The sequence below is a fragment of the Trichoplusia ni genome, chromosome 18 (genome assembly GCF_003590095.1).
Source record: "Trichoplusia ni isolate ovarian cell line Hi5 chromosome 18, tn1, whole genome shotgun sequence".
Lineage (NCBI taxonomy): Eukaryota > Metazoa > Arthropoda > Insecta > Lepidoptera > Noctuidae > Trichoplusia > Trichoplusia ni.
The window spans coordinates 177,341-191,158 of NC_039495.1; the positions used below are offsets into that span (position 1 = coordinate 177,341).

General features: G+C 36.7%; 1 protein-coding gene across 1 annotated transcript in view; it reads left to right on the forward strand.

Moving 5' to 3' along the window:
* The window catches only part of LOC113503109, a 114,645-nt gene that overhangs the window by 50,206 nt on the left and 50,621 nt on the right, over positions 1-13,818 (forward strand). Inside the window, exon 3 of the mRNA XM_026884927.1 lies at positions 79-836. Coding sequence (XP_026740728.1) covers positions 79-836 — 758 coding nt within the window. The remainder of the gene's footprint in view (positions 1-78; positions 837-13,818) is intronic.

Consider the following 13,818-nt stretch of genomic DNA (forward strand, 5'->3'; position numbering starts at 1 on the left):
GTCCACTCAATCCGACACCACCCAAAATTTATGGTTTGCCAAAAATACACAAATCAAATTGGCCCCTACGACCTATAGTTAGCCAGATAGACGCACCGACCTATAAACTGTCGCGTCACCTGGCTACACTATTACAACCATACACGGGCCAAACGAGTAGCTACGTGAGAGACTCCCGTCATTTTGTTGAGTTGCTAGAGGGTATACAGCTGCAGGACACAGATATAATGGTTAGTTTTGACATTACGTCGCTGTTTACCAACGTACCAGTAGATGAGGTCATACGAATTATCACAACCCTTTTAGGCGGAACTACACTACCTACTGGCTACGTTGAGAGTATCACGTATTGTCTTAAAAGTGGATATTTCCTGTGGCGAGGGGACTTTTACCTCCAAATTGACGGAGTGGCTATGGGCTCACCACTGGCGCCCGTTGTGGCAAACATCTTCATGGAGTGGTTTGAGAAAAAAGCACTAGACTCTGCAAACGTGAAACCGCGATACTGGTGGCGATATGTAGATGATATCTTTGCTGTCGTCGCCCGGGACGCATTGAAGGACCTGACGTCACACCTAAATCGGGTGCACGCGAAGATAGAGGTCACCATAGAGGAGGAAAAAGAAGGAAAGTTACCGTTCCTGGACGTACTGGTCATCCGAGAGCCGAACGGACGGGTGACTCATACCGTATACCGGAAGCCAACGCACACAGACCGGTACCTACGAGCCGACTCCCATCACCACCCCTCACACCTATCTTCGGTGCCTCGTACGCTGCTGAACCGAGCACTCGCTCTCTGCGACCATGAATACGTCAATGCGGAACTGAGGCATGTACGTGACGTATTAGAGCGCAATGGATATCAGTGGCGCAAGTGTAGACGTCTCCTGGGATCTGCGGGCGAAGCTCGCAAGCGTCCGGCGGAGGCTGAGCGGACTCCTGCGTACTTACCATACGTGCAGGGTGTCACAGACAAGATAGGTCGTTTGTTACGCCGGAGATATAGCATCAAGACGATCTATCGGCCACCCGGACAACTGCGACAGATGATCCGCTCTCCCAAGGACAAGGATCCTTTAGGCTTCCCGGGAGTATACAAAATACCGTGCGACTGCGGCCTGAGCTACATTGGGGAAACCCGGCGTAATGTAGCAACCAGACTTGGCGAACATATACGCAGCATGAAGAACATGGACACCGACAAGTCGGCAGTGGCAGAACATGTGTGTAATGCGGGGACGGCACACTACATACGTTTCGACAAAGCCTCCGTACTAGCGAAGGAGAAATACTTCGTGCCGCGAAAAGTACGTGAGGCTATAGAAATCAGCCGTCACCCGAATTTCAATAGAGATCGTGGATGGACACTGCCACCAGCGTGGAAACCAGCACTGAATGCTACGTTATGTCATACGAAGCCAAGCCTGGAAAGCGACGCGGTCAGCATAGTATGCACTGACTCAGCCAGTACGGGAGCACGGACGATGCCAATGACGACAGCAGACCCCCCACCCGCGCCACCGGCGTCGCCGGCCCCACCGCCGCTCACGGCGCGGGCGCGACGCTACGCAGCGAGATGCGCGGCCGCTGACGTCAGTTCGACTCGCGATCCCGCCGCGTCTGCTCATGATTAAGGACTCCGGTTGGGTCCGAAACTAGTCGGGCTACTCCGATAAATACGCGTGAGTAAACCGTTACATCATTTAATAATTTAAAAACTAGTTCTACTTTTAGTTTAACTAAAATAACTCAGGTTCGTAGTTTTGGCTTCGCCTAGTACAGTATTTCAGTATTAGATAAGTGTTTTTACCAAAAAAGGAAATCCAACATACATACCAGCACCAACTTTCAAACTTTTGATGATTATAAATAGAACGAAAAAAAAATATATCTTTACCTCTGCAATGGAACAAAATTCTGAGCATACAGGATTGCGAATAAATATCATAAGTAAATATTAGGAACCTCAGAAAATGGCATTTCCCTTGAGTAAAGCAACAGGGCAAAGTAAACCTTAAACACATTTGACAACTTACTTTTAGATGGATTAGCTTTTAGGATATTACGACACATTTGGGGAGAAGTGATAATTACATACGAAATGTCTGAAGTTTTGCGCATCTTGTATTGAATTTTACTGAGTGTTGAGGTCTCGCCAAACATACTCTGTGCGCGACATGCCACGAGGTCGATCCTCGCATAGGACAATCATGTGTTTGATCCACGAATGTTTGTCCTGAGTTTGAATGTCTCTATGTTGCTAAATATGATCATCAATCGCCTTATCATACCCACCTTATCAACTGATATTTAACGTCCATTTTGATTTATGTTTAAAGAGTTTTTATAGATGCAACAGAAAAAATAATCTGTTTCAAAAAATAATGAGGTTTGTGCAGACAGATGGACAATCGCAACGGGGCCTTAATAAAAGGACTGCTTTTCCACGAAACAAAAATTTGAGAAAACATTTCATCAAACCGCTTAAATATTGACCCAAACAGAGTATACCAGACATCAGATAAATAATTCATCAAATCCCTACTATCAGTATTCAATCATATTAATTAACAAAGACAATATATGCTAACCATTAACCAACTTGTTATGACCGACGGATCTTGAATTCATAATTGTTATTACTAAGGGTCCAACCGTGTTTGTCCAATTTGTGTATCCCAAGTATGATATTAAGAATTATTGGAGGTTGCTGTCCGGATTATTGAATTTTAGCCATAGATGATGGGGAAGCTACTGAATTTGATAAGGGAAGATGTTTTATTGCAAATAGATTGTGTGTGGAAAACCAATATGAGTACTGTGCCGTAACTGCACGGATAGCCGAGGTGTTACGGTCATCATGCCAAACCCAATACGCACGTATCGTTATCGTTTGTGTAATCCAGGAATGCTTATTCTGAGTCTGGGTGTCTTTGTGCATGTGAATAAAATGTTCGTGAAACCCGTGAGACATTATGCGAAAGTCATATAAACAATAAAAAAAATGATAAGCTATACTTGAAGCAAAGCTTGTTCCTTTAAATAAAACTGAATTAAACTTAATCAGACATTGTAAATACTAAAATCTAAACCAAAACAAGAATAAAATTACGAACACAAAATTAAAACAGCTAGAGAATATGAAGGACAGCCATCGATCTCCACAAGTGGTCGCAAATCATACTTGTAAGCTAGAAAGCTCAGACAAAACCCTTTTAAAGACCAAAACAGGTGCAAGGGACCACGGTCTACCTAACTTCTACAGACTATTGTTGTAAAGACAGTTACCTCCACGCAACCCTTAACAACCTTACCGCATTCTAATTAAGACTATTTTTGAACAGCAAAAGCAAAAATAAATTTGTCCTTACCCTATCTTCTAAAGGTCATTTAGAATGCTGTTGACACGGGACGGAATTTTGTATTATAATAATATTTTATCTTTCTACATGAGTTGTTATGCATGTTTTAAAAAGATTAAATTATGAAAGGATGTTTTGACGGGGTGTTTTCTTTGTATTTACGAAATGTTACACGAAAAGCAGAGAAGAAACATTAACCACTTGTATGGAGAATAAGGCTAATGCAATTTTTAATTAAATATGAATACCCTTTTTTCGTTTCCTTTCCGTATCGGCCTTGGGTGGCCTAGGACATTTTTTTATTGGTAAGGAAAACTTAAAATCCAATCCAAACCAGTAATGACTTCTATTATTCCATTTTTTAAGAGTCCAGGATTAAGATCGTCGAGAAAGATCCGTCTATTCCCCACAGGAAAAAAGCAAAAACCTTTACCACAAATATCCAGTTTTCAGTTAAAAATACGACGAAAACAAAGTTTCTAAGTTTCAAATATTAAATATTCTTTGTGCACTAGGCGTAGCATCTCTAAAAGATAATAAAAACAAAATCTTTACTGTAAGGTTGACAGTCCACCGACGATATTTTTGTGCTATTTTAAACTTTTGTACCATTTTCATTCTTCTGAAATCTGACTCTCCACTGTGAAATACAATAAGTTACAAATATGCGTATTCAAAACGGCAACGCGGCCGTCAAACAGACAAAACCTGATTATCAGTACATAGAAGATGTTTTATAAAGCTAACCTTGAACAGCCACTACACTAAACTCTAAAACTGTCTATAAAAAGCTGAAACTAACTCCAATTAATACCTGCATCCAGGAATAACCATCCTTGTCTTAAAAAATAAATCGCTTAGCTTTTCATCGCGTATCTTTCAATAGAAGCCGGCACATACGAGGATAACTTCGGCGACATTTTAATATTTCGCTACTCACAAGTTGCGGTAATGTAAAAGATATTAAAAATTCCGTGCCACCTCTATTTTTATGGCGACCACGCGGCGTGGGCACGTCCGACGGAATTATGAGGGAATTGCATTGCTTAAACTTTGTATTGTCGCGTATATGACATCGTCAAGTCACAAATAAGTTTAGTTTGGCTGAGCTTTTGTTTTCGTTTCAGTTTAAATGTTTTTGTTTTTTGAATGTAGCTCGTAGCTAGTTATGTTTGGGATGAAATTTAAAAAACAGATACCAAGAAAAACAGACGTGTTTTGGTGTATAAATCTGATATACCATTACTTCTTTCACTTGTAAATTTTAACATAAAGCAAACACAGCTCAAATGACAAAACTAAATGAAAACTTTCAAACTAACAGCATTCAAATTTGACCTCATCTAACCAAACTCACCTGATGCAGCGCTGATGCAAAAGCAACCTCATAAAACATTGTATACATATATATGAAGCAGATTTAAAGTAAATTAAAATTCACATTAATCTAGAATACAGTCAAGAACTATTGATCCCGAGAACTGCTAAGTATTCAAAAACTTTTCCACCGTCTGCACCGTACAAAGCCTTATGAATAAACCAAAACACCTTGATAACTAAAGGTACAGCGTTTACACAACAATCTAAAATTTCCCAGGATCAACCCCTTAGCTCAGCCATTTACATAAATATTGCACGAGACTAAGACTTGAATAGGTATTTAATTCTCATTCAGGCTGCAGCTTGGACCTACAACACAAATGACATTCACCGAGCCAAAACTACCTTTCTATAATCTACAACTTCTATTCCTTTAGCAATAAGGTCGACAATAACTCAGGTAATATTTGGGGATATGAATAAACAAAATTGTCGACTTGTACACAACTGTCCCTAATCTGCAATTGGTATTTGGCAAACATTACAAACTGTACTCTACTACGTAGGTATGAAGAGCCAAAATGTAAGTGTTAGAGGTATTTGGGTAGTAGAATTATCATAGTAGACTTATTGTAGGAGAAAGACGGACACAAATAGCGAATGCTGATAGTGTGGTGAAGCAAGATTGCGATGCGCTTCGGGTCAAGTTTATTTTGAATCAATTTGCATATTGAATCGAAGGGATTAGATAGTTTTGCTCCTAAATTCTTGAATAATAGAAGTTTAGGAAACAAGGACCAGGAAATAGTATTAGAGGTCCTTTGAAATGCTTATTGGTCTTTCGCACCCTTATTCAATTTTCGAGACGTTTCCAAAGTTGACCTACTTTCTATTTCCTCCGTTCCGTTTTATTCACTTTTGTTTGAAAGGTAAATTTTGGTCTATATTCTCAATTCAACGATGACAATAAAAAAATGAGGAAAAGGCTAAAAGAATAAAACTTATTCTTATGTAATGAAAATTAGGGACAATCTCAAAATGTGTGTTTCGATTTTATGTACCAAATGTTCAAAAGTATTATAATACACTCGGAACCAAAAATCATTGGATCCAAAAATTGAAGAATCATATTACCCATTGTTTTGTTTAATTTCCGTTTTCCTTCATTCATTCCGAATTCTTCCAATTATTTTCCCCCTGAAACATTTTCTAGTCTGTTCCCATTTTCGTCGGTCCGACTATTTTATTTTTGCATCATTTCTCTCTCCATGTAAAATACATCCAACAAAAACTCATTAAAAGCTTGACAGCACATCCTCGCAACTATATTCAGAAGCTCGACATTTAAAACTAAAATTAACACACAAATTCGAAACGAAAAACAAAAATGGGTCTATTTTAGTGCACGAAGTGTAGGCGCGCAGCTGACGCAAGCCGCAGCCGTTCATCCGATTGTTAGGAAGCCGGTTTACAATTTGCACGACAGTGTAAATGTTGCAATTACAGTGGCGAGCAGTATTAACAAGATGCACGTGACCGCCGTAGTGTCGTTGTGACCGTTTCTGGATTATTTGAGTACTATTGAGCGGCATTATACTCCCCGTTATGGCTTGCTAATCGGTTTTGCAATTTTCATTTGTTTATTCAGCTATAGCTCGATGACATCATCTTATTGAATAGCTGTTGCCAGCGGTTCCACCGGTACATCAAACGTGACACTAACATAAAATCGGGATAAAAACTATGGTATGTGTTAAACCAAGTTATAAACTATATGTGTACCAAATTTCAAATCAAACATCCCCTAGAAAATAATCACCCATCCATTCAAAAAACTGTTCACGTTTATAATATTAATAAGATTGAAGAGCCGTAAAAAAAGTTCGCTCATCATTGATATTCTTCTTTACCCCAACAACAACAACTATATAACTATGTTTTAAATTTACTGAATTCATGTGCAAATCATGAGGTATTTTCCACATTCTTTTACACCTATTTTCAAATCATTATTACCCGAACATATTCTAAATATTATAAAGCATCTTCTATAATTATACCACGTCACGTGCACCGTTAAATAACTTGAGTTTATAAGTTGATTAGATGCATGTGTGTACAGCCAACACGGGGCACGAGGTCAAACATTATAATTGGATTTTTGGTACTCCGCCCCTTTCGTATAACACACGGTTTTGGTACTAAAGTGTACTTATATATTTAAGGTAGATACTGTCTATTTTAATGGTACAGACAGCAATGTAAGTCGTTTCAAACAATTACAGTTACAAAGAGCCAGCATTGTCAGTAACATGTAGTGATTGATGGTTAATGTACATATGACGACCTCCGTGGTCGAGTGGCGTACGCACCGGTTTCAAGGTGTCGCTAGCTCTGAGGTCCCGGGTTCGATCCCCGGTCGAGTCAATGTAAAAATTCACATTTCTACATTGTCTCGGGTCTGGGTGTTTGTCTTACCTTCGTTGTTTCTGAATTCCATACCACAAGTGCTTTAGCAACTTACTTATGGTTCAGAACAATGTATGTGATGTTGTCCGCATGATGTAGGTGGTAAACCTATTTAGTTACCTAACAGGTCTACAGAAACTCATAGAATTAGATCGTATTTACTAACCTGTATTGATGACAGTATCGTAAACCTAAATTTGATCACAATGAAACAGTTTTACTATGAGATACTGTTTCACGCAGACGCTCTAAGCAAACGAATATTATAAATGCGAAAGTATGTGAGTGTGTTTGTATGTGTTTGTAACTTTGTTTTCTTTTGTTCTTAAATGGCGGGGAGGAATTCGAACAGCTAGTTAAAATATCATAAATATATGAATAACTAAAATAAGGACTGAAAATGGAAAGAAATACATACATTTAAATTCCTCCGAAAATAACCATACAAATAAAATTATAAATTTCATGACATCAATTTTCAGTTATTGCTTGTAACTTACAAATTAATTTTTAACAAATGCTTTATATAATATTAAATGTCTTTTATTTTGGCAAATTTTCAATTTATCCTTGACCAGACTACAAAGCTGTGTTGCTATTATATAAATAAATAGTAAACTATTATTTCAGGTCCATGAAAAGATCGTATTTATCATGTTACGAAGCCAACGGATAAATAATGTAATATAATAAGTTAACTTGTATGAGATACTTCTAAGTGCTAGATATTTACAATTTATTGAATTATACGGGAACATATTCATATAAACACAATCTTTTCCAGCAAACATTTGTTTTGCCATACACATGAGTTTTATTAAATACATGACTAAAAAAACCTACCCAACCTAACCTAACCTACCCAATATGCATACAAAATTTCATGAAAATCGGTCGGTTCGTTTTGAACCAATTTTATAATAAAAACTAGAATTTAATAAATTAGATATACGAAGTAATTACGGTTTCGTGACTCTGAAGTTCCCTTACTAATAATCTGGAGAAATATATAACGTTGAAAAAATGTAGGTAATTAACTTCCAAATTTAATTATAGTAGGAATCAATGTTGCTAAATCTACTTCATTTCTCTTATTTTTGGTTATAGAGGCAGAAGAAAAACATTATCTCTCTAGCTAAAACGTTACATGGGATGCAAATAAATGATTCATTTTCAATACCCTGTATATTCAATACTAGCTGTTGCCCGCGACTTCGTCTGCGTGGTTAGAATATATAAGTTATGACTTTATCTTCGCTCCTATTAGTCGCAACGTGGTGGTATATAGGCTAAAACCTTCCTCGATGAATGGGCTATTCAACACAAAAAGATTTTTTCAATTTGAACCAGTAGTTCCTGAGATTAGCGCGTTCAAACAAACAAACAAGCAAACAAACTCTTCAACTTTATATATTAGTATAGATTGGTCTTCTTTAATCCTCTCAGCATGTTCGGCACAATACTTCCCCGTGTATTCAGCAGCATTAGTACATATCTCCCATAAAACATAAGGTCTTAGCTTTTACCATTTCATATTTACTGCCGCGAAACATTGTCATACAATATCTATACAATGTTGGGTGCTATTTACTCGTACTTGACGTTTGATTTTATTCCCTTTTAAGATTAGTTTAGTGTTACCACCAGCACGTGGTTATAGAATCATTTTTTAGGATTGCGTATTTAAAGAGTGAAATCAGATCCCTATTACGAGGGTGGACCGTCTGTTTACATTCAGCTCGTCTGGTGCCAAGCTGTACCTTATGAACCGTGATATCTCGATACTTGAATTTATCACAGATTAAATATTTCTGTGAAAAAAATAAAAGCAGCTTAAGCAACTGTCAAAAATTTTATGACTGCCACCATAAAAAAATGATATTTTACATAGTGCATAATTCCCAAGGCCTGAAAACCGGCTGGTAGCAGACGGACGGATAGACGGACAGACATTAGATAACGTACTGAACTTACCCTTTTGCGCAATCTTCTAAAAGTTAGCCACGTTAGCCGTGTTAGTCGGTAAATAAAGGAATCTTAACCAAAATTAACCGTTCATACAGGCGATGCACACGCCATCGTTACAACTTCTCTAAATCCACCTGAGGTTATATTTAGTCAAGCTTACCTTCTAAGATTTACCTAAGTTCCCCAAATTGTTTGCCGTATAGCAAATATGTATTAGATACATGCTCAAAATATGGTTCTCTCAAATATATACGGCGCTGTGCCAAGCTCGCGAATATTAACTTGTAGGCTTCTATGTTCAGATTTATTACTCCACCATTTTGGTTTATCGCGGCAAGATGGCGGTTTTAATTAAAAATTGATGAAAGATCGTGTGAACTGATTTATGTGCCTGTTACGTGTGTCGGATGATTACCATCGTATTTGACGGGGCAATATTTATTATTTATGGCGTTTTGGTTTTAAAATTAGAGGTTAATCTGAGTGCGGTATAAGTAATGTTGGTACTTATCGTGATTAAAATTGTAATACTTTGTATATGTAATAGGTACTAACAGGTATTCTAATGTTATCTACTAACTATTTTCTTTAGGAAACTTATAGTCAATTTTCATCTTTACTTATATTATAAACACGAAAGTATGTATGTATATATGGATGTTTGTTCCTCTTTTACGCAAAAACTACTCTACGGATTCAGAAGAAAGTTAGTACACCGATAGTTTTTAACCAAGATAAACACATAGGATAGATTTATCCCAATTTTATGTTCCCGTCGGATCCTTTTCAACTACATAGTAAGATATATTTCGGTGCACATTTTGGCTGTATTTTTTTATTATTTTACAACAAAAAAACCACAAGCATCAAAACTTAAACCTCATTGAGTTCTGCTCACAACGCCCTCATCTCAAACCGGTTATAACCAGATCGCTCGAAGCCTCTCTTGTTCGGTTAAGAGGCGAGAGAGGCTGACGACGCCAAGACCCTCGTTTTATCGGCCTCTAGGGGATGTAAGGGCCTCTTGTCGGCGTTAAGCCACCCATTAGTGATCGCGATCTCACCACTCAATGTTTTGAATATGCTTGACACATTTTTTGGTTTAACGTGGGGTTGGTCAAGTGTACCTAATTTTGAATTGTTTGAAGTTTGTTGTGAAAGAATTTTGGAAAATAAGCTCGGGCTTACGGATAATGCATTTATTCTTCACCGTTTTGACGATATAGATTCCTAAATATCTTCAATCCCTCATGGGTTTTTTTCCGATTTCGAAAATGAGTGTGATTATTGACTGATTGCAGGTTCGATCCCCGCTGATCCCCCGTCTGATCCCCCGAATGCTTGTTAAGCCACAGCACAAGGATTAAATACCTCAGTGAGGAGTAATGTTGCACTTTTTGGCTAAACATCTATTCAGACCTAGTCTGTATATATGTAAACAGCTTAGCAATAAGAAAAGCAATCTTTACTTTTTTAACAAATATAAACTTGTGTAAGGTCTAAGTATATATGTATATTCAAATTCATGAAATAATAAAGTAAACATGAAATAGATTTAAATATAGGGGGAAAAACAATCTGTATACGAAATTAAAAGATATATTTTTAAATAAACGGTATTGTTTTATACTTTGCTTTTATTTTTAATTGAACATTCCGTTGTGGGCGTTTGGTTTAATTTTATTCTGCGTATTCATAACTCAAATCTCAAATAAATAAAAGATCCGTTTTTACTGAAATATAAATAAAACAATAACCGTGATATATTAACTTAATAAGGTACAATTATCTAAAGATAACATTGTTCAGAAAAGACGAGATATTAACACACATCTCAACCAAACCATAATATTCCCTACCACTTAATTTAAAACATTTTAACAAACAGTAAACCAAAACCTTACACATCTTATTTAACAAAATAACAAATCACTTCCAGTCAAAGCAGTGCACCGGCCCCAACATATTTTGAGCTCTAATTAAAGTCATTCAAACAAAGCGCTCTACAAATTCAGCTTCACAAAGAAAAACGAAAGAGCAACCGAATGTTCATTCCGCATCTAACATTTAAAGCCTCTTTCTTTCCCCATTCTTCACCTTCATTACTTGCCCCCACGTAAGGAGTCCGCAGTTAATTTTTTAAGTTTCTCGAAACGTATTAAGCTCAGAATAGGCTCGTTTCAGACTTGCTCCACAAACTATTTACTGTTACGTTGGTACACAAGTTTTTTAGTAAAGCGAGCTCGTTACCGCTCGGATATTGTTTTTGCAGCTTACAGTGGCTGTAAGTTTTTAGATGTTGGTACCGTGTATAGAATATGAACGGGCATTTTCTTTTAGAACGGTTCACTTAAGCGGATGGCTTAAATGTTTTTGTTATGAAGTTTTAAAGTAATGCTATCGTGCGGGCTTTATATGTTTTCCGTAACATACGGGCGATAATCTTATTTACAGGTTAAATTATTAATATAAATACAGGGAAGTATATGAAGGGGTTTGTATTGATATTTAAAACTCCCTTGTAATATGTATTTCTGTTATTTTTGGCGTACTAATATGTTTAGTTAAGAATTGCTGCAATGGAAGTATAAGAGGAAAACTAGGGGAATCTAAAAATTAACAAATCAATATTTATTTAATAATAAATCGGTCTAGTGCGACTCGGACTCCTGATATGGGAATATTCACAAATAGACTAGAAAAAACACAAATTGATTGCGTAACCTCAAATTGATTGACACTGTATACGGATAGACTCCTCAGTACAATTAGACGGTTTCGATATAACAAAAGCCCATGGTTGACTCTACATCCATGCGATTCTTAATTTCGTAATTCTGAGGTCTAATTTTAACCCTGAATAGCGGACACAATGTTTTTACAAAATGTAACGTACCCGGCATCTCCCTGAGGTACACTAACGCCCTTGACTAACATTATCTACAGGACTAAATTATGGTAGCAGCGATGGTGCCAAGTTTTAATAATGTCACCGGTACGGCAAATTACATAGGGGAGGAAATGAGGTGAAAATTTTAATAGAATCCAAGGTAAGGATACAAAAATTACTTGCTTAAGTAAGAGCTAAGTGGTTAGCGGTTTTACACGTGCAAGGAGAATTTTGAAAGTGGTTGAAGTGGAGACGTGGTGTTTTGGGTGGATGGATTGTCAAGTGACATGGATTGCATTGTAATGTTCATTTTTGTTGTTGAATATGTAATTAAGGATTCTGTTTTTAATATTTTTAACTTCCTTTTATAATGACTTAAGATCATCAGACTTATATTAATACAACAAATTTTTTTTTTTAATATATCAAGTAGTCCTTTTGCAAGCAATTTAGAAACTTTACTGTTAGTGAGTTAGTCTAAAATTTATTTTTATAGAGAAAATACGACAAGAAACTCTTTCAATAATAAAATACAGGTTCACCTTTGATTTTCTCGGGATCGCGTGATTATTTCCATCGGGGAGTCGAATTCGGCCATGCTTTTTTTACGTATTATTAATACATGTTGAATACCCGGTAGTTCATTAAAATATCATGTAGCCATTCTTTACCAGATTGAATACCTGGTAGCTCAATGTATTGTAGCCATTTTTTTAAAAGAAATTCTTCTACAAAATCTTTCAATACAAGCATTAACCATTAGATTCAATGTCTAACAAAAGCTTCCCAATTATGGCCAAAACATGCCTTCCGTAATGGAACATGGGTGGGTGTTAGACAGTAAGGGAACAACTAATAATAATGTCCCGACATACAATTAAAGACTTGTTAAACATTTATTTAATTACTAACAGTTGTTTATCCCTTTATCTGTTGAAGTAATTGTATATAAACTTTTGATCTCGGTACAATTCGCAGAAGAACAAACTTTCCATTGAAGTAAAATTACTTCGAGTTTTAGTTAATTGACGTCGCGTTTCTAAACATAAACCGCGCCAGTTTAGCATAAAGTTCTTAATAGTATAATGTTTGGAAGAAAGTTAGCTAAGTTTGTATTTTTCATGGAATTGTCAAGAAATTCAAGAAAGTTGAATTAGATTTGTCTTGCAAGTTCAAATGCAGGCAAGAAACACTACAGCAAATACTTTATAGTAAGGGTTCCTAGACTTCCAAGGGGAATTTGAAATTACTATCTACAAGTGTGTAAGTATAGAGTTACCTGAGTAAGAGTCGTAATCTTCTTTTTTGATGCACGGGGAGGCTAGGCCACATGTACAGGATGGTATTAATATTTGTACGAATTTCAGGGTACCGTACGGAAAGGGAAAAAATGAAGCCCTATTACTAAAGCTCCGCTGTCTGTACCTCTGAACATCTTAAGAACCGTGAAAGCTAGACGGTATCAAATGTCTTGTCTTCAGTTTGATTGAGTATACAAAAGATTATTTTTTTTGTTTTTAAATCGGAATTTAGGATTGAATACATTTATAACCGATCATAATTAGTTTCGAAAACATACTCAAACAGCTTCTTCAGTAAAACGCCAGGTTGAAACTGCTCACACAAATTTAAAGCCGGTCTAAAATACAAGTGACCTAGATTGCAGCGATCCCAGTGTCGAGTCAGCCACTTAGACTCTAATAGTCTTTATTTAAATACCTAGTAAAACAGAGCAGCACAGAGTGAAAAAATCTTGTAACACAAGTAGTCAAATAGGAACAAAATACTTTATGAAAATATTTATTT